At 46.5% G+C, this 21,916-nt stretch overlaps 1 protein-coding gene across 6 annotated transcripts in view; it reads right to left on the reverse strand.

Annotated features, from left to right (window-relative positions):
* TPCN1 (two pore segment channel 1) overlaps positions 1–21,916 on the reverse strand; it is a 42,524-nt gene that overhangs the window by 17,950 nt on the left and 2,658 nt on the right. For 4 of the 6 annotated variants that reach the window (XM_082293767.1, XM_082293768.1, XM_082293769.1 and 1 more), the window contains 7 exons: positions 6,482–6,606; positions 3,870–4,046; positions 2,902–3,015; positions 2,518–2,648; positions 1,907–1,995; positions 1,296–1,330; positions 673–731 (listed from right to left, as the gene is read on the reverse strand). In XM_082293767.1, coding sequence (XP_082149893.1) covers positions 673–731; positions 1,296–1,330; positions 1,907–1,995; positions 2,518–2,648; positions 2,902–3,015; positions 3,870–4,046; positions 6,482–6,606 — 730 coding nt within the window. Of the gene's footprint in view, positions 1–672; positions 732–1,295; positions 1,331–1,906; positions 1,996–2,517; positions 2,649–2,901; positions 3,016–3,869; positions 4,047–6,481; positions 6,607–9,954; positions 9,996–21,916 lie in introns of those variants that run through there. The other 2 variants (XM_082293771.1, XM_082293770.1) reach the window with 2 other exon arrangements.

Here is a 21,916-nt window from a genome sequence, read left to right on the forward strand (position 1 = left end):
CACAGGCAGGAGGCACAGGGCACGGCGTGTGTGTGTCTGTATAAACTCACATCTAAAGATCTGCACATCTGTACAAAACTCGTGAAAAAAAATAAACATGGCAAGCACTTTCCCTGCCCATCCCAAACACCAAACAGGCTTTGTGATGTGGGTAAGGGTTGTGCTTTGATACTTAACAACAGCAGCACAGCCTCGGTGTAAGTGTTACAGCCTCAGATTTGTTCCATCCTTTGCTAATTTCCTAATCCTCAGGGCTCTCCCTGACAGCAGATCAATATTTACCCACTGCTGTTATCCCAATTTCCTAGCTGATAGGTGAACTGCAGCACAGGAATGGGAAGTTACTTCTCAGCAGCGAGCTGCTGGCTGATGAAGGAGTACAAACACAAACTTTCCCTTCTTGGACCAAGGCCTAACAAAGCTGTTTCCCCCCTTATTGCCCTCACAGCGATGAAGAGGTCTGAGCCCTTAGAGATAACTCTGCAGCTGAGGCCACAGTGTCCTAAAGCAAAATGAAATACCAGTTCTTCCCATGCAGGCTGACTCTGCACATCTCTCTCTCAGGCAGAGGAAAGGGGTCACACATTTGGAGACAGAGCATTTCTGCAGATAAACTCTTGGCTCTGCCTTTGGGACTAAGGGAAAGACTGAGATAGAAGAACATGAACTTACTTTGAAGTGGTCAAAAGCACAAAGAGATTCACCAGGCTGTTCTCTAAGGTATTGAAGTACTGAAAGAAAAAATTCCAATGACAAAATGCAAGCAGGATTTCATAAGGACATTTTGTTCCAAAAAACACCCCCACCCCTTTGGATACAGGCACTCCCACAATTCCCTGATGCTTTCCCTAGGGAAAAATACTTCAGCACTGGTCCTTTTTAAAGTCCCCTGAGAAATGGTGTGTGAAGGCTTAAACCAAAAAGCACATTTTTATAAGTAGTTTCTCCCAGCCAGCCACAGCCTGGGCAGCAGCAGGAACCAGCAGCTGCTGGACTCTGAGCATAGCAGTGGAAGTGGCCAAGCTTTCCTCCAGACACCTCCTCCCCTGGGGACAGTGGCAGGTAGCTCTTCTGGCTGAATGAAGGCATCAAGAACAAGGAACAGTTCTGAGAATGTTCCCTTTGGGACATCCTGTCTTGGAGGAAGTTCCTTCCACGGTCTTCCTTCCCAGCAAAGGGTAAAGCAGGGTGACACTGCCAGGCAGCCTTGGACCAGCCAGCATTTGGTCTCACATGGAATAAACTATGTCTGCACTGGAATGTTGGGTTCTTAATGAAAGAATCAAGGTACTCACTGGATCCGAGTGGTTAGGAGAAAACAAGTAAAAACCTGAACAGGCACCAGAGAAAACAGAGGAGGAGAGAAAGGAGAAAGAACAACAAAAATAAAGTCAGTTCAACGCCGAGAGTGGAGCAGTTCCCAAAGGGAAGGTCCCACCAACAGTAAATCCTCTCTGACATCCTGAAGATGGGAGTATCTGGAGGACTTTCTCTACAGAGATTTGCCAATACATGCCATTGGCATTTCACTGATCCTTTTGGAAAATACACTTTCTGGAGATGGTTTGGACTGTAGCAGGTACACTCCAGACACGTGCATTTGTGGGGATGTAGATTAAACTGTCAAGATCGAGGAACAGTGGGTGGAAGCAGAGCTTGAAAACACAGGCCACTGATTGTGCTCTGGAAGAGGTCAAAAGGACTTTTTTTTCAAAATCAAATACCCAGCTTTCAGATTTTTTGGATGATCTAACTGCCTTCCAGATGACTGCAGATGAAATGGGATAAATGAAAAATCCTGGCAACGCTTTGGATGTGATCAGTTTATATTCATCCAGGCTGTTCACATTGCTTTGGACAATCACTGGTTAAGAGCATTACTTCTTCTTCCCTAAATACAACTCACCCAGAATAGCAAAAATCACCATGAAGAAAAGCAGGAGGAGAAGGATGTCAATAAATGGTGGGAGGGACTGGAAGATCTGTCGCAAATTTCTGAAAAATAAGAAAACATTAATAAACTAAAATTTGCACGTTTACTCCTCCAGGTTGTCAGGGGAAAGAAAAAAACCACCACCACCACCCCACACTTGAGGGCTTTCTTCCCACTCCCTCCAAGGATTAAAAGTAGAAAGCTTGCTAAATTAAGATCCTTTCCAAGCTACCCATCTGTCCTTTGCAGTCAGCTCTCAGGTACTGCAAACAACACTAATGTCACACTGCCAGGTCTCCTTCTCCAGACTGAAGACCAGCACTGATTCCTTGTGCAGTTTCCAGGCAAGCCAAGGAGCAGAGCCAATGCAGCCACACCCCTGTGCTGGTCTCTCTGAGGTGGTTTATACACCCAAGCCCTGTGCACCATCAGCACATCCACACTTAGGTCACTACGGAACCATCTCCAACATAAACACCAGTGAAAGACACCGATTTTCCTGGGATGCCTGCAGGAAAAGGAGTGCTTTCCCTCCAGCCCGGCCCCAGGAATGACATCAGAATCCCCAGGCAGCCCAGCATCACCTTCTGACAGCCCCACAGTAGCGACAGTCCACGAGGAAGATGCAGCGCAGGGCGCGAGTGATGCGCACGTGCGAGGTCTGGCGCACCAGCACCACGATGGCCTCGATGAACTGCACAAACAGCACACAGGTCTGCAAGAAAGGGAGGCATCAGAGGCACAGCTGCAGTCTGCTCTGGGGAAAGGCAGAGCTCTGGCTGACCACCTGTTTATGTGGACATGTGAAGGATGGGAGCTGTCCCTGAGAGGGATCTCACATGAATCGTCTGGCAGCTGGGACGTGATGGCTGCATCATCCCTGCCACAGTGCAGGCCAGTGTTTAATCTGGCTCTTTGGTCTTGGAGGTGCTGAAGGAGAAATCCTGACAACGAAGCAGACAACTCACCTTGACCATAGTCCTTTTGTGCCTGATAAAGGTTTGAAAGCCCAGCCACCTCATCTTCATCGAGAGTTCAAAGACGACCACAATTAACGCAAACAGCTCCAGGGTTGCGTGGACCTGCCACAACACAGCTTTGGTGAGAACAGCAGCACAGCAGAGGCCACACTGCTGCCCCTCCTTTTTCAAGGAGCAGGTGGGTTTGGCAACAGTCTGAGCACTGCCCTGTAACATGCAGAAAAACCCTAAGCCACTCCTTTAAAGCTAACATAGCACTGTTTTTCAAAATTTCAGTATTTACTGCTTTGTGCTTTTATTAAAGCCTGCGCAATTTCCCTCTAAGCAGTACCAGGCCAGAATTTCTGGAAATCCATGTCCCTTCTGGGCTTGAGCAATGCACAAAAAAACCTTATTGATACATTTGAAACAAAAGGCCAAGACACCAACAACTTGAGCAGAAACTCCTTGAAAAAAGATGGAGACTCTTAATTTTTTTAGTGAAACACAAGAAAGAGAGCTGCTGGGCAGAGAGATTTTACACAGAGAAGGGTTTTCTCTTGATTTATACATTCTGGACAACCACAGGGAGAGTACTGATGTGTGTTCTAGGAACCAGTGGTGGTGCTGGGGTAATGGCACCAGCCCTGACAACAACTTTGAAACCACCCCATCAAAGCACACAGATTGCTGATTTATCTCACAAAAAAGGAAAAATCCACCCATTTCTGTTACAAAATTAAGAACTGCACAAATTGATAACACGAAATGAGCGTCACTTTCATTGTGGTCTGCCTAGATCAGATGGAAAAAGGAAGTTTTGCTGTCTGGCCTGTCTGCTGTCAACCATTTACAGAACAAGCCAGGTGGGTTTTTTCCTCTTACTGCCTCCTTCTTCCTCTCTGCTTGGCCATCATTTTCCTCTTACCCACACTGCAGAGCAAGCAGACTTCCTCATTTGGCCCCCAGGTACTTACAAAGATGCCCAGACGGAGCATGGGGACCGCTGGAGCCTCGCAGAGGGACAGCAGCAGGAGCAGCAGGGCCGTGCTCAGCTCCATCAGGTAGAAAAGGTGGTTGTGTGCAAAGAGGTAGGCAGCGAGTGCTTTGGCATTTTTGGGGTGAGTGAAGAACTTGTCATTATTCTCTCCTTCCTAGGGCAGCAGGAATAAAGGAGAGAACAGCATTAGTGACTCCTAATACTCTAAGTGAAGAATGCAGACTTTTATAGGGATTAGATACAATTCCCAACAGACTATTCCCATTTACAGCCTGTTGTTTATTGAGGAATGGACTCTACACACACGGGACATCCCCTGCTGTTCATAAGCACATTTCAGTAATGAAACTTTTTAATATCCACAAACTCCTGCTTCAGAAACCCCTGAGCCTCTTCACAATGAGGCAGAGAACTGGCAGAGTTTATAAAGGCAGGCAAAAAACTTCAGCCAACAACCCAACATAAACACAGCACTTCATTTACTTGCAACTACTTCCACATGTTTACAGACTTATTTGATTAAACTTCTCCAGGACAGAACACGAAAACACCCAGATAAGCTCCAGGGCACCTGGCTGACAGTTGTTCCTCCTTATCTTGGCCTTGCAAAATGTCTGGGAGAAAACACTGGAGCACACACAGTGTTTTCTGCTTCAGGAATGTAAGACAGACTCCATGAAAAATTAACAAGTCTCTATGCTGATTTGTCATTCCCTCTTAACTAGAAAGTTTAATTAACATTAAAAGGTCAGATACTCCATCTTAACACTTTGCCTACAATTGATTTTCAAACAGCTGTATCGTGACTATTTTTACCCCTCGGATGAAACTTAGTTTGGGGAGATTTTAGAGGGTTTTCATGCACAACCACCCAATAGCTTCTCTTTCTTCAGTCAACAGTTTTGGCAAGGGAGCTTTTGTCACTCACACGAAACTTGCTGCCTCTTGGGAACTGTCATAAGAGATCACTTTTCCCCAGCAGGGCCACATGGATGCATAAGAAGTGGTGAGGTTTTATTTAAATTACATCTTTCCATGCAGGCAATTACTGTAAGGACAGCCAAACTATTACTATCAAAGCAGAGTAACTGTGATTGCAAATGGATAACGAGGTCAGGCAACTCTCCTTTAGGAAGTGACGCATTCTCTAGACTTGCTCAGGAGAGGGTTTCCAATATTTCTCATTTGCTCCAGCTCACACTGAGTTTCAGAACAAACACTGCCAGGTCAGAGAGCCAGGCTGGAGCCGGGCAGAGCCAGCCCTGCAGAGAGCCCAGGCTGAGATCAGCAGGGTCATTCCCATCCATGCCTGGCAGGACACACTTCCAGAATGACAAACAGGCTAAATCCTGCCTCTGGGGAGCCCAGCAATTCCAAACGTGGCTGGACAGCAAAGCCCTCTTATCCAGATCCGACACTTGCCTGCAGCTACTGCTCACAGGACACTCTTTAAGTGATTCTACCTCATTTCAAGGACAGTGTCATCGTGGCCATGGTCAAGGCAGCAGCAGGAATCGCCCCCATCCGAAGGGCCAGGCCTGCTGTGCCCATTACCATCAGAGCTGCAGCAGCTCAATGACCCTTTGCAGAGCTGCTCCAATAATCAGGAGTTTAAACAAAAGCCTGGGAGGGAGGCTGGGCCCACCCTGCCACTGTCAGGTCTGCTCCAGCACAGCACAGAGCTCAAGTGCTGCCAAGGTCCAGCCCACACTGTTTTAAAATATCTGAAAAGTGAGATTTCTCAGTCCTGTGGGGTCAGAGCAGGGAGGAACAAATAGTTTCTGTCACCTTGCAGTGGCTTAAACAAAAAAAACCCCCAAACCAGGTCCAAAGCACCTCAGAGCTTTGAAAGGAAACAGAGAAGGAAGGACAGACAGTAATGGAACCAGCAACCCTTTCAGGCTGGACAGCTCTGGGAGAAGCTCAGTTTTGGCGGCTAATTCCTCACACCAGATGTACAGCAACCTCAAAAAAACAAACCCTTTGCTACAGTAAGGATGGTATTTCTGATAACTGGAGCATAGGTGGGGTTTGATTTTTTGTTGTATTAAATATTATAAATTTCGCTCCTGGGCTGATCCTAATCCCAGCACCCTTTCTTCCTGTAGAAATCAAGACCTCTGCCTTCTCTCATACCTCACATGACCTGCAGGACTTGACTGACACTAACTGGGCCACCCACCCACCCCATGGCCAAGGCAGGATTGGGACCAGCACTTCCAGAACAGGACATGTCCCCAGGAGCGCATTGACCATTCCCCCTGCAGCGACTGGAGAGGTGAAATGACCATCTATGATCAGCTACAAAGACCTCCATGCCAAGGTGGCAGAACTGAACATGTGCTGAATCCCCCAACCACTACAGTCCTTGACACTGGCAGAAAGGGGAGAGGGTGGGTATTTTGTTAGTCAGCTGCTCCAAATGACTTCCAGAGCCCATCTGGAGGTGCCTCCAGCATCACCCCACTCCTGAAGCAGAATCCTTGGCAAAGCACAGAATTTTCAGCCTCAAAATGGAAGCTGTTTCCCACAACCAAGAAGCACCGTAGTTCCTGCAGACCATTCTGCCCACGATCCAGCAGGGATCACCTGGAGGTAGATGGCTGCCTCTTGGTAGTTCATTTCCCAGTTGTGCCGCGCAGAGCTCTGCTGGGTGCAGCACTCCCCAGCCGCGGGGCTGGAAGCATCGTTGACAACGTCGTAGCTGCCTCCATCTGCATCAGAGAAACAGGGATTGACAATTAGGGAAGCTGGGATGGACCAGGAGGCTCTGGGATCACAGACAGACATCAGGAGGTGACAGAGTAGCCAGGAAAGTGGCAGCTTGTACACTGACAAATTGACTCTTCGCAGGTAGGAGCTTTAAAGAGACACTCAAACCCAGCACTTCCACACGGGAATGTTCCTGGAAGATCATCAAAAGAGACAGCTTCCTATTCAATCCAGCACGCAGGTCTCCTGGCTCAGGAGGTGTGTGCTGTCATGCCTGAAGCTTGCTATCAACATCACAAACTACAACCAGGCAGGTAACAGCCACCAGCCTCCGAGGATGTCCAGCCCACCGAAGAAAAGAGGGTTTGCAGAAAGAGCAAGAAGCTTTTGCACATGTCTGTGGAGCAGAGGCTATGGAAGGATGGGTAGGCACTGCCCCTGCCAAGGGGCACCAGTGTGAGGAGAGAAGCTGTCAGTACTTTTAGTAGAAAGCCCCACTTTTCACAGCACTTCAGAGCCATTAAACAACACATCCTCACACCACTCTGAGGTGCTGAGAAGTACCAGCACCCCTCTGATGCAAACAAACCACAAGATGAATTTGCTGTTCACACTCCACAGATTAATTCTGAAATTTCTGAGTGCCAGTCCTTCTCACCAGCAAAGAACTACAGAACAATGCCATACTGAACATTTGAGCCAGATTTGGTAAATAAAGATTTTGTTTGAAAAAAACCCACAACAATTCAGTTGCAAAAAGCAACTTCCAAGCAGAGCTACACACACACAGTGCCCTTCCCATGGGACATACAGGGCATGTATATAAACTCCAAAATAATTGCCATTTTTGCATTTTGCAGCCTCACTGCTATTAAGACAGATGAAAACTATGCAAGAAGACAATTACTGTACAAAAAGGGAATGTCACTTGGTTTCTTCTTCTGGGACTGGGGGTTTTATTTTACCTTTGACAAAGAATACTAAGCAGAGACCCCAAAGCAGTGACACCTGCTTAGGGCCTGCGGTGGACCTAGCCACACTCTCAGTTCTCCAGAGTTTCAAACATTTCCCACACCACATGGTTGTTCCTGCTCTCAGAGGAGACTTCCCTCCTCCAGTGCCTCATGTTCCCGAAGTGGGTACATGTAAAATCGAGCTTGCCAGCACAGAAGTGCTGATTTGCCCCCTTTTTATAAGCACAGGAGCTGTGGTGTGGCAGCTTGTTCTCTCTGTGTTAGAAGTTGTTATTTGAGAGTGGGCAAAAATCACTGTGAGGTTCTTTTCCCCTCTCATGACAGCCTGCTGAAGATTTGCTGTGACAAAATAATCCTCGATGAATTACTGATTCAGTCTCTCCAGAACACCCTCTGGAGTGGAGAGAGAGTCCATGCCAAAATCTCTGCACCCGCCAGGAGAAATGGCACCATGTGCTCCTGGCAGAGGCAGGGAGTGGGAAGAAATCAGAACCTCTTCACCAGTGCACAGCCACAGCTGCCTCTTCCACCCCCAAATCAAATTAAGATAGCATTTCTCTGGGGTTTGTGAAGATCTTCCAGATTGCACGCTCAGGTTGCTGAGCACTCTGCAGCACGAAGCCTTTTCCTCTTCCTTGCTTCCCCCACACCCCTTAAAATACCACTCAAAATCTGGACAAATGTTTGAATGAGGCCGGTTCCTCCCCCACACCCCTTAATTTAGCACAGTTCTTGAAAAAAACTCAATGATGGAGTTTTTATTTATCCACGGAGCTGGAATGGCAGCCTTCTGGTTTGTCTGCTTTTAAACTAAGAGATGACAGCCATATGCAAAAATCAGAAGCGTTACATTGCAAGCTCTAAAAAGTTCTTAAATGTTATTATTGACGAAGCTTTTGCTGGGGATGTGTCTCAAAATGACAGACTCCCTCAAACTGCAGCCTGAGAGCAAAACCTTTTCACATTTAATGCTTAACAGTTATAGGAAGAGCACACCTTCATCAGAACCTGGACTTTACGTTACAGAATATACAAAATTTAAGAGCATCAAAACACACTGTGGCCAAAACAGCAGAGGTTTGTAGCATGAACCTAAACACCAACACACTGGACCCTGTCACAAGATGCCAAAATCACCTTTAACCCTGAAGCAGCTCTTTTACAAAAATTAACCTCTCGGGAAAGGATCGACACTGGGAAAAGACACACCCCAGCAAAAACCCAGGACCAGGACCCTGCTCTGTGCTTCCCACAGAAGCTGGAAACAGAAGAGTTGTCCCAGCTCTGAGACCACGTCTGCAAATACAAAACAGCACTCAGAGATGCAAATCAGAACCAAAAAACAGCTCTAGAAATCAAGATGCTTCCCTGCTGTCTAAACCAGGCACAGACAACAGAAAAAGCACTGACGTGTTCCAGTGGGGAGCTGCATTTTGTGGATCAGCTTCTTCCCCATCAGGTACCAGAAGGTTGATCTAGCATCCCTGAGGCAACAGCATCATCTGGGTCATAAATAATAATAAAAATAATAATAAATTTGAAGAGCAGCCCTCTGACTGTGTGCTTGGCAGCCCTCCAGCGAGCTAATTTCCTCAGCTGCTCCCATGATAACAATGACACAGACTAATGCAAGCTCGGCTCCGCTCGTGCTGCACAACATCCCCGACGGCGTTTACCATCAGTATGGAGCTCAATGAGATAGGAGGATCTCTCCACAGGGCTCCCGGAATCCTCGAAGTAGATGGCAGGCAGCTCTCTCCACTGCATGGCAGCCGCTGGTGCTCGCAGCCGGGCACAGCTGAAGTTCCTCCCTCCCTTCCGAAAGCTGATCCTCGATTTCGCAGCTTCCTCAAGGGAAAGCTCCGCACAAAAGACTCTGCTCTGCTGGCTGCAGAACTGAACAGTTTCTCCCCTCCCCTCAGAGGAAGGTGGCTCAGACCTCAGTGAGATCCTTTCCCTGGGTGTTTCCGAGGGTGAGATTTTGGAAGGTTTGGCTGCGGGACGAAGAGCTGCCAGGCACAAGCGTGGTGGCGAAGCGGGGATTCGTGTGCTGCGCTCTCGTATTTTGGCATTTAGCTCAACTTGCTCACCAGCAAGCACGATCAGCTAACGGGAAAGGAGTCAAAGTGCTGAGTAGGCACAGCAAGGAATCTCCAGCACAAAAAGGAAAGAGGTATTTCATGAAGTTCACAGCGCAAGGGGCATGACAAAGGAAGCGATCTGAGCTGGTCACAGATGGCAAAGCTTCCTTCCTTACACTTGTGTAACTTATCCCAGTCATTCCCTGAAAAGAGAGAGAGGGAGGGAGGGAGGGAGGGAAAAAAAGAAAAGAGGCAGGGGGGGAAAAAGGAAAAGCAAAACCAGCTGGCTGCTTACACAAGGCATCCGGAACGAGACTGCCGGGACTCCAGCATTTCCATTCAGTGCAGCGGAGCATGCTCCTGTGTAAATAGTTTCCATATGTCATCATTACAATAAAAAACAAAAAAACAAGGAAGAAAGAGAAGGAGCATAAACTTTCCAGAGCCCAAACCTCTCCCTCTGCAAAACAAATTCCCTGCTTAGGGGAAGGGAAAACTCTCCATGGGCGGAGAGCAAACAAACTCCTCTCATTCGGAGGAGCTCATGCAGCCATGGGGGATCTCCAGGGCAGAGCTGAGAGGGGAGTAAGGGACAGAAAACTCATCCAGGGGAGTCTGGGATAAATCATCCTTCCCAGCCAGCTATTATGTATCAAACCGAAGTCACTCTGGAATTCCGTGGCTTTTGGTGCCTGCACTTCTTTAAATAAATACTATTTTAAAAAAAATTCCAACAAACTAGTAACCTCCTACAAATTCAAAGAGTTATAAACCAACTCGACAGGGTAGCTCTTCCATTTGCCTCGGAGCTCTCCCAGTCTGGCTCTCATTAGCCTGTTTGCCAGATGTTCTGCTTTCCAGATAGCACACACTTTTTATAGCCTTGCACTGAAACAGACTGAGATTCCCTAACTGGCTCACTGACTGACTCCAAAGCCTTTACTGGACTTACCAGGGCTTTCTCCTAAATGGTGAAGGATGGTTTGGGTGCTAGTTGCCATCCTGCCCAGATACTGCTGTTTTAGCAAGTACACCTGTGATGACAGAACACTGCAGAACATGTGAAGGCAGAAGTGACTTAAATCAGCAAAAATATCCTTATTCTGTCATTCAAATTGTTCACACATCATGTGTGGAGTCAATCTAAGATGCAATATGCAAGTTGCTCCACTGAGCTCCATGTGTGAGTAATATTTCTCTTGACAGGCATAAAAAAGAAATGCCAAGGACACACAGCTTCGGAGACAGGACACACCTTCATTCATGTGGCCTTGCAAGGTCCCCGATTCACCAAATAGAGCAGCAAGAGGGAAGAGGAAGGAAGGCATCACCTCCTGCATTTGGGAAAGGTCAAACTGTCCAGGGCACATGGTCTGGGCAGCTCGAGTCACCAGTGTGTTCAAGTGCTCAAGGCTGGATGGGGCTTGGAGCAACCTGTTCTAGTGGAATGCATCTGTTCCTTCCAATCCAAAGCATTCCATGATTTTACCATTCTACCGTTCAATTGGAGCCATTGTTTTTCAGGCTTTGCACTCCTCACGGCCACAACCCCTCCGTTTCTTACACCCTCCATCTTCACTGTATCTGTAATTCCCAAACTCAGCCACAGAGCCCAAGCTTCCAGTTTAATGCAAACATAACCAGGCATGCCACAGCACTGAGCATGAGCCCATGGAAGAAAGCAGATCCCAGCAGGTCAAAGGTTCTCTTGGTGTTCCTGGATCTCCTGAGCTCACATCCAAGAGCTGTTCCAGTGCAGGATCCCCATGCTGGCTGAGGTTTCTGGCTCTCTCAACAGTGCTGCTCCCTGAGGCTGTGGTGAGGATGGACAAGGAGAAGGAGAAGGACAGCACTCCAGAGGCACTCCTCTCTCCTGGAAAGCCCTCATCAGCTGAACCACATGGAACACTCACTACAGAAGGTGTAAATCCATGAAAAAACATGGAAACAAAGTAGATGCCTACCCTTCCCCAACACAAGCTGTGCAGTCATCTTCAGTCCCAAAGCCAAGATTTCAGTCAAGTATTGGAGTTGTCCCAGCACCAGTGATGGCATTTTCCCTTCCAAGGGCTCACGTGCCATGTAGCTTCACCTCCAGAGGATTAGTCTTCTCTCCCTCCTCCAAGAAGGCTGATAAGAAACTGCTCCTTCCAAGCACTGAGGCGTGAACACACATGCGCTTGTCTCTTCAAGGCCAGGCTCACCTACCCGGGAGAAAAAAAGCTGGAAGCTGCCTGGAAAGCACAGCTGGTCTGGCACTTGGCCACACATCTCAGAGGTGAGAGAGACAGACAGGGAAATCACTGCCTTTGCTGCCTGATTGCCAGTTCAGCGCCGTGCCAACGGGAGCATCGCAGGACTGATCTTTGCGGCCCAAAAGTCTTAGTGCCTGTCCTGTTTCAGGGGACGTTGTGGGAAGGAATAGAACAGCCATGGGGAAGTCTAAACAATTTGCTGTCGGTTTGTTGCCTAGGAAAAAAGGGCATCTCCAACAGAGAGCAGTGCCAAGCCCTTCTGCTGCAAGAGAAATAATCTACTTTGGAATATTTCAAGCCAGCGTAACTGAGTCATGCTCTTCCTTAGAGACAGCGGCACAGCAGAAACATATGCAAAGGCCTGGGGCTCTTTGTCTTACTGTATTCTCACAGCACTCACTTGCCGTGAAGATCAACAAATAAAGTCACTTCAGCTTCCTATTAACACAGGAAAGTTTTAAAAAAAAATATGAACATTGCCACTTCCTGTTAGTGGCAAAAGGCAACTCGAGCCGACTGTCCTCGCCTTGACTCGAGGATCAAGCGAGTTCCTACAGCATCAACACGAGCTCACATCATGCCTTCATCACCACAGGGAGTTGAATCCTCGTGAAGGAGGAGCAGATGTCCCTCAGCATGGTAAGTCACATTTTATATATCATTGCCTCTTCTCAGTCGTGCCGCCGAGTTTCTTATATGGAAGACAGCTTAAGCCCAGCATTCTTTAATTAGGGGACCACTGTATCATCGCTAACATCTGCACTGCACACATGTAAAACCCCTGGTGCACAGGCTGAACACGATGCCAGAAGAGCTAAAGCATGGTAGGAAATAGTTTAGTCCCAGCAGAAGCCCTGGCCCATCCAGCACTTGCTCTGAGTGAGGCAGAGCCAATTAACCCTTTGCTCTGCAGCTTGGGAGAAGAGCCATGATGATTCACTTGGATATTCACTTCCTGCACCACCCTGCTGGGGACAGAGACGTTCGTAAGGAAGAATAAAAAAAAAAAAAAAAAAAAAAAAAAAAAAAAAAAAAAATTAAAGACTTCCAGGAAAATAAGGACGAGGATAATTTTACCCATCTACAGCAGCCAAGCTTGGCTGGTTGGAGATCCTCATCTGTGCAGTTCACTGCTTCCTCTCCCCAGGACACCTGCTCTCCTCTGATCTCATCCCTGAGTCACTATGGGCTTTTTTCCTCTTGAAATATTATGTGGCAAGTTTTGGCCAGGAACTATTTGATCCTGGGACAACTTTCACTCCTGAATACATAGCAGCAAGAGGCAGAGGGGCAGATCCCTCCTTTTTGGGACGTTTGGGATCCATAATTAGGTTAGCAAGACTTCAGTGGCTGAAGACGAACTGACAGGTGCAAACCACCCCCTGTCTAAGCCCTGCTCCACAAAGCTGCTTCCTGACAGATGTGGGATTAAATCCCCCTGCATCTGAGTCCATGAAATACCGCAGGGAGAGCTGGAACCAGGCACTCCTTCAATATAAAACTGTGTAACACAGGAGTTCCTGCTTCTTAACAGAGCTGCAAAGTCAAATCCAAAGCATTTTTATTCAGTAAAAGTCCCATAAAAGGAAAGGCTGCATCAGGAAGCTAGAATGAAGAATCTCACTTGCGTCAAGCCAAATTGCTGCCAGTTTCATACCCTTTATTTCTTATCTGAACAAATGAACCACAACACCACAAAAAGGAGAAGCCAAAGCCACAACAGAAGGATCACCTACAACTCATATTATCCATCCTTTCAGCAGCCAATATGCTCCATAATCTCATCAGTCTGATCGTATCACAGCAACAAAGGCTTTACACACACTGAGATAAAATTATACCATAACTGGAATTAAATATCTGAGTCATTGAGGGGCTCTATGGAACAACTAATGAATAGAAAAAACAATTGGAAACAGTTAAGTTTTTGCTGAACCAAACCAAACAGGAAAAATAAAAGAGACAGCTCTGCCTAAGGCAGAGAGAGAGGCCAGACATGAAATACACACACACACATTTCTAATTCATCATTTTTGAGGAAGTAACAGAAAGAGACAGTATAAGACACCCTCAGCTATAGCATTTCTTTAACATATCCTGTTACATGAAGGAATTTCCTCTTTTTGTTCCAAAAAGGGAAACCAGTGCCTCCTGCTTTTAACACATTAAAGATCTGCTTTGGCTTTGGTAACAGCACAATGTCAGCAGTTCAAGAGCACGTTCCTCATTTCAATTCTCCAAAGCAGAGCCTTTGGATTTCCCTGATGCAGTTTGGAAAGATGTTTGATTAAGCTGCAATCTGGCCTTTTTAACGGGAGCAGTGTGCTGCCAGGACTGACTGCCAGCTCCAGCCACCAGCAGCTCTCCAGGGAAGTCACAAAGTTAGCAGTGGGAAGCAGAGAGGAAGCGCTTCCCTTATGGGAGAAATCTGGATTAATTTGGGTAACAAACCTCCAGCATTGCCAAAGCAGGACTAGAATGAAGAAGGCAGTAATAAGCTATGTGCCTTACTGACCCTTTTTCCCTGAAGAGAGAGGGAAAGCAGGAAAACGACATAAATTTAAAAGTTAAATAACAAACTCTCAACATCTTACCATGACAGGCTGAGACCAATTAAAGTTATTTGTTGTGGTGCAGCAATAATAAGGAGGTAATTGTGTTTTGTCGTGTTAGAACACGACTCTAACACACTGATTCCTTTGAAATACAACACTGCTGCATCTCCTCTGCCTCGTCCTTCAGCCAGGAAAGAGAAGCTGCCAACTTCAGGGGAAGACACATGTAAAGGAGCAGGGAAAACCCCAGCCTCAAGTGCTGTGGAACTGTTCTCCATTAGGAAAAAAGGCTTCTGCACATTTGGTGGAAACCACTGCTGGCAGGAACTGGAGGTTGTTTACTGGCTGGAGAGGAAGGAAGGAGTTAAACCATTAATGTGACAACTGCAAATCAGCTGATTTTCCCTCAACTGGTCCTTACTTCAAGTCCTACAGCTCTCACACAGAACCACATCTTCAGAAAATGGACAACTTTGACTTCAAAAGTCTTGCAAACACACAAAATTGTCCTTTGAATCCAGATTTTAGAAGAACTACTGCTGGTTTCCCATTATTTTGCCTGGAAATCTGGGCTGGCTGTCCTGCAATCTCCTGCCTGGTGCAAAACACCTTCTGGGGCCGGAAGAAAGTCACTCTTCACGGCAGTGTACAGACTGCCTCAGCTGCAGCCTTAGAAATCAAAAGTCATCTGCTAATTTTTAAATGTCAACCTTTAGAATCAGCTGTTTAATCTCTATTTACTGTGGGAATAGAAGAATAGGTCATACAATGACTGTGTCATCTGGCTTTTCAGCAAATATAGAATACATTCAGTATTTCTTGAGCTTCCCTTTAGCACTATTGGAGTGTTAAACCTGGAACTTCTGACAAGCTGGAATCATTTAATATGTTTTTTTATTTCTCAAGTCCTTTAGAGCACCTTTAACTCTGCTGACCACATTCCTAGACATGATTTTCCACTCCCAGTTGCTATTCCTTCATTTGATATATATTTATCTACAGATCTGTAAATCTTTCACATTAGCCAGCCCATGCATGCCAGTACTGTGACTTTTTGCTGCCTCTCCAACAGCTCTAAAGCTTCCATTAACATTTTTGTTTTCTATGCATTTGTGCTGCCTCAAAGTATAGAAAATTTACAACGTTTAAGTCTTCTCCTTTGCAACCACTAGAGATAAGGTCCGGCCATCAGCCTTGTATTTGAAAGGAAGGGGCTTTGACTTGGTCATTTCACCCCGCTGACCCAAATGTCAAAATTTTCCTCAGTGCTCCCACTTGCAGGATTGATCACTCAGCCTTAATTCTACAGGCATTTCTTCATTCGGTTAATGAAGAGCAGGAACATATTTGTGCATTCTAGGGAAATTCACTTTGCTTTTGTGCCATAAACTTTCCCAAATCCATGGGGGATAGTGAAAGTGTTCTCTGCAGAACAGTTATAGTTGGAATAAAACACAGGCATACCCAGGTGGCAATACAGACACACACCTGTTATGGAGGAAACAAAAGTGTAGCTGAGATGTCCAGCCCCACAGAATCAGGGGGTTTAACATGGCTGTGCAGAGAGATACATCCCAAATTTTCTTCCCCCACACATAAGCAAGAAAAGAAAAGCCTTTTGTTCCAAGCAGACCTCACCAGATCGTGACTGTAAAAGCAGCGCTGGATGCTCCAAACCCCCACAGCATGATTCAAACCACAGCAATCCCCTCTTGTCATCCGAAGGATCTTTCAGCAAGCCCACGGTGCTGCCGTGGATCAGCCTTTCCCGCCTCCCTGTCTCCCGGATGGAGCACAGGTGCAGGAGCTTCCTGCGGAACTGCTCACCGCGAGCAGATGGACAAAACCCTAACGCTGCTCCTACAGCTCCCCATAAAGCAAGCAGCCATGTGAAAACCAGGCTGCTTCTCCACATGCAAAAAGCAATTACGTTGAAAACACACGGAGAGCCCTGCGAGGTCCAGATCAAAAGCCAGAGACATGGGAGGCAAGAGAAAAGACCGATCAAATTCACTGCACTTTTCCCAGCTTAAGGATCAGAAATGGAGCGTTCTGGCTCATAAATTCTACTTCCAGCAAATTCAAGCCTAAATCCCCTGAAGGCAATAAGGAAAAGGCAATCAACAACAACTCTAACCACTTCACAGATGCTCCTGTTTAGTTTATACAGCACTTCTTACAGCATTCAAATGGGTAAAATGGGATTTCAACGCAGGGGGGCTGACGGCAGCAGGCAGGATTCCTCGGTGAAGATACCAAGGGCAAAGGAAGTTCTGAGAAGCATCATATTGGTTATGATGAGTGAACTCAGCGTGCTCAGCCTTTGCTCATTTTAATCTGCCAGTATGCAGGCTTGGCTAAACTGAACATCCTGCATCTACAGTGCCTTAAAAATCCACAGGAACCACAAGTGAGGGGGGAAACGAACAAACTGATGCGTTCCCTGGGAAGCCATGAAAAAACTAATCACTATTTGTTTCCAACTGTTGTTCCGCTTCCTGAGCCAAATGTTTCCAAGTCAGCTGTGGTGGCTGAGGAGTGACCGGTTAGAGCTGGAAAGTTGTCGATTTAAAATTGCAGCTCGAACACTTTCAAACTCCTTAACATCTTTTATAGTTCCACGACCACCTGTTCAAAAAACCAGGGCCCTCTGATGACATGACACGTGCCCTCAGCCCACATTTTCCAATGAAAGCAATCAGCTCAGGGAGGAAACACTTAAGACTACTCTGTTCTTCTGCTTTCACCCCAAAAAGATGGGAGTTGTGCTGGAGAAGAGACACACAAAGGGCACGGGCTCCCTCCCTCAAAGCATCAAGGTCATCACTCCCATCTTCAGGAAGGGAGTGAGGAGCTTCCAGACTCCTTGTCCCACTCTGCAGCATCCCTCCTGATTTACAGTGCAAGATGATCTCCATCTCCAGTGCTCCAGGAGATGACAAAGGAGAAAGAACCATTTGACTCCAGGATAATGGAACACTAACCCAAGTCTTCTCCACTTTGCAGACGCAGTTACCAACTCAGATTTGAACAGCATGGGGCATTCAAGACAAAAATCACTGGGAATTTTTTTTTCACTGCGTGAAAGAGTCAACAGTGCAGAGATTCTGTTTGACAGAGCATCCTACTGTGAGACACACAATGTGTGCATTGTGCAAACCGCTCTCCTGCAGAGCTCAGAAAACAAGGAAGGCTTGGAAAAAATACCCACAATAACTGCAGCCCTTGATACCTCCTGGTACTTTACTGTGCTTGTGGTTCTTCCTCTACAGGCACCATGTTCACAGAGCCATGGTGAGAATGTCTCCACACAAATGCTTTTCAGTTTTGGACAATACAGTGCTGCTTCTCCTGAAAGAAAGGTACCAACTCTACCCAAGTATTTAAGCACAGCCCTGCCTTAAAACCTGAATTCTCAGGACAAGTGAGACTCCAGAGGATAGTTCAGAGCAGAAACACATTTTTCACTATTTCTAACATCATAGCAAAAGATCCCCAACATCTTCTAAAAGGCAGCATTTCCCTCCTTCCTCCGAGCTTACAGAACCCATCACCCAGGGAAACGAATTGTACTGAAGGAAAAAACAATAATCTCCTTATGTTTTGGGTGTTCGTTTCCCTTTCCAAGATTTTCACCCCTCGCTCCTCTCGGAGGCAGTTTTGCTTCGCTTTGCTTGCTTAAAACATTCATTATAAGTCATCTAGGCCAGGAAAGGATTAGAGGAGCCCTGGCAGAAGTTGCAGAATGCAAGGCTGTTAGGTCAGAGAAATGAGACTTTCAGAGGCATAAACAGCAATCCACCACAAAACCACCACTCATGCTTTGGAAACTATTCCTCTCTCTATAAATTTTAAGCAGGTGCATATTAAGAAAAATGAATCATGTACAGGAATGCAAAACAGCATCTCTTCATAAAAAAGAATGAAGCCTACCTGTCCACTCCCACACCAGTGTAATCAGCATTTCCAGGTGAGATTGGCATTAATGACTTACCCCAGGTGCAAGGAGGAGCTGCTCCAGCAGCAGAACCAGACTGCTTCCCAAAATGAGATCCCAGTCTTGTGCTCTGGCCATGCTTCACCTCTAAAGGCAGCAGCAGAAGCACTGCTGCTGGAACTAATTAAAGGCAAATTGGTAGAACTAGGGGCCATGACGTGAGAAAATATCCTGCATAGCATCCAAGAAAGCCACCAGATAATCCAAAAGGCTGTTTAAGAGCCTGGCTGTCAGAAATCTTGGAATCTGCCAGGTCCATTGCAAGCAGTTGCTTGTTCCCTCATCCCCTTCATTTCTTCACCTTAATTAGCCACAGCATTTCATACCCAGTGCCTCAGTCCAAACAGCCACCTCGGAAATCCTTACTTCCACACAAGGATCAAAACCTACAGATCCTGAAGGATTTATTAAATCTACCAGGTGGCTGACATTTGAAATGCCTCTTTTCCTCCAAAGGTAGCAAAGCCAGAATGCTTCCACAGCAGTTCAAGTGGTTCCACAAGAAGCACAGGTCCTAAGAGTTTGTGTGGTTGCAGCATTTTCCCAAAGATCAGGTGTTTATTCTCTGCTTCCCCAGCCCTTTGGGAATTGTTTTACACCTGGAAATCTCCCCCATGGCAGGAGGATGGAACAGGATGAGTTTTAAGGCCCCTCCAACACAAACCATTCAGGGATTCTCTGAGATGATTCCATGACCAGATAGGCTGAAGCTGTGGAGTACATGGACAGACTTAATTCTCTCACTGCCAATACAAATGTGTTCTGGAACTAAATCCAACACAGAAGAGATTTCTGTCACCTCAGGTTGCACATTTGTTAACAAATACATCAAAATCCAAGTGATTCACATGCCTCAAAAGAACATTAACTGCCCCAAATCCCAGGCCACTTCCATATGCAGGTATCTAACTGGGGCTTAGTAAAGGATTTAAAAAAAAACAAAAAAACCCACAAGTTAGGTGTCTACAACATCCATTAATGCTGTAATTAGATTCTGTGTTCAGGATCACCACGAGTCTCCACCAGCCAGTTACAAAAGGAACAGCTTTGCTGAAAGCCCCATCCCACATTCCGTCAGGGAACTGTCCCAATCAAGGGCAGAGGGCCCCTTCCAGCCCTCTGGGAAGCCCAGCACACCCCACACACTGTTCTACAGGCACAACCAGCAGTCTCTGGGCTTCCCCTACCCACATTCCTCACCAAGCATGCCTGTAGCAGCCCCTCCAACCTCACCAACAGAGAAATCTCATTTTCTTCACACTCTTTGAGCCACCTGCTCCTTTCCAGCAGTGCCAGGCAGAGGGGCATGTGTGTACATAATTCACCTTTCCAAAAGGCCAGGCTGGCTCTGGTTTTCCTGACAATTCACCTCTCAGGCAGCAGAAAGTGAGATTGCAAAGGCACCTCACTCAAAGTCATAACTTCCCATTTTCCAGCAATCCTTCTAGAAAACATCACTCTTGGCTGTTGCAGTTGCTCCCCCACCTCCCTAATAATTAGTTTTTACCTCAATAGCAGATGCAGCTGCTTTCTTGTAAAAGCCCAGAGTTGAAAGATGACTTCTTTTCCCTTGCCATCACCCATTGTGTAGGAAAACAGACAATATCCCATTGTTCCCTGTACAACACTCCGAGCTGTACTTTCTGCTCTGAACACACTGAAACTCTACTTGAGGCTGCAGCAATTTCCATGCAGGAGGCAAAGGAGAGTCTTGTATCTGATCTAATACAGGATAAATCAATGTGCACTCATTTACTGTTTATAGCTCCCATCAGCTCAAGGAGAGGCACTGTCCTAGAGTTTCAAGGCTATCCACGCTGCCTTTGTAGATGGAAAACAGACACTGCACTCGGGAGATATTTTGAGAACTCCATTCAAACATTTCCCAGGAGTTCAGGAGGGATGGGAAATCACTAAACCCTGGCAGGTTCTCATCACTGTCAGTGCAGGATTTTGGGAAAGGCCATGCCAGGTTCACATCTCCCTTCTTGCCTCCTACAGAAATTCAGTTTCCTGTTAGTCACTCCCCTCAGGCAGCTGCTGGGGAGCTTAATTGGAGTTTGCATGGAGATGCTCAGATAAGATGTGCTAGGGAAGGGCAGCGTTACATTCATTACTGTGGATTCAGGTGATTCAAGAGCTTCTCCCTGGCTCCTTCAGCTGCTGCAGCTAGAATGAAAAATTATCCAGCCCCTACACAGCGCAGTCAGAAAACCATCAGCACCACAGGAACCACATTTTTCTGGATGTGGTCTGAATTCTTGTCAACTTTGCAGGATTCTGACCCTTTGTGGGGGCTGCACATGGGAGCTCCCTGTATCCCAGCACAAGCCAAGCAAGGCAGAGTTTAATATTCCTCCCCATGCAAGTATTTTCTCTCGTTAAATGCTTAAGAGCTGGAGGATTTGGGAGATTAATTTTTGCAGCTGGACATTTTCTTTAAGAATGTAATTTTCCACACAATTTTCTCCTTTAGCTTTCTTTTATTCTAACCCCAAGACACCCACTTACCCAGGAGAGGACTCGCCTGCGAGGTTTGGAAAGGAATTTACTCCTGCACTTCAGCCCTTTCTTTTTACATCTGCTACGGGCTTGCTTTCAGAAAACCCTGTTTCGACTTATTTCAACCCAGAAACTTGTCTCCAGTTCCAGGCAATCAACGCTAAGAATCCAAAACTAAAACTTCATTTATCCAAAGACCTGATTGGAACAAAGCCACACCATGGATAGGTTTTTTTTTAAATTTAAAAGCACAAGAAGTTCGTTAAAAAAACATGAGAGCTGATACACTGAGCCACACAGCACTTAGTGACATGGTTGTGACAGGCTGGAGAATGGATTAAAATTTAGAGGAGTTTGTGCACACAGAAACACAAAGCAAGAGTGAGACTTCATTATTACCAACCTCGAACATGTGACTGAACAAGGGGTAGCTACAGCCACTTTGTCTTTCCCTCAGTGTCACCTGGAAGAGGATGGTGGGTCCTTCACTGCAAACAGTCCCAGCCTGTTCTGGGGACACACTTCAGCAAAAGTTTTGTGTTTAACCTGCCATTGAATCCCTTGGAGTTGATGATGGTCAAGCACAGTAACAAGGGAGCTGTTCCTCCAAATTCTGGCTGAATATTCAATTATGAGAGTTTAGGCAAAGGGAAGACAAAGCCAGAAGGAAACAGCCTCCTGACATTCCCTGTCCCCGTGTCCTCATCATCACCCTGGCAGGCTCTTTCTCCCCTGACAAGGACTTCTCACACACTCTTTTTGCCTGGAAAAGAAAAGCTTCTGACTGCAAACGTGACATCACACAGTTCTGCTAATGCCATTTCAGTCCTCAGCAGCCAAGCGGAGGCAGAGCAGAGGGGACACACTTGATTCCTCACAGCCTCCACGAGATACAACAAATTTCACAGCAGATTTTCTGTGCAGGCGAAGACCACACGTCCTGGTTTT

The sequence above is a fragment of the Coloeus monedula genome (assembly GCF_965178545.1).
Source record: "Coloeus monedula genome assembly, chromosome: 18".
Taxonomy (NCBI): Eukaryota; Metazoa; Chordata; class Aves; order Passeriformes; family Corvidae; genus Coloeus; species Coloeus monedula.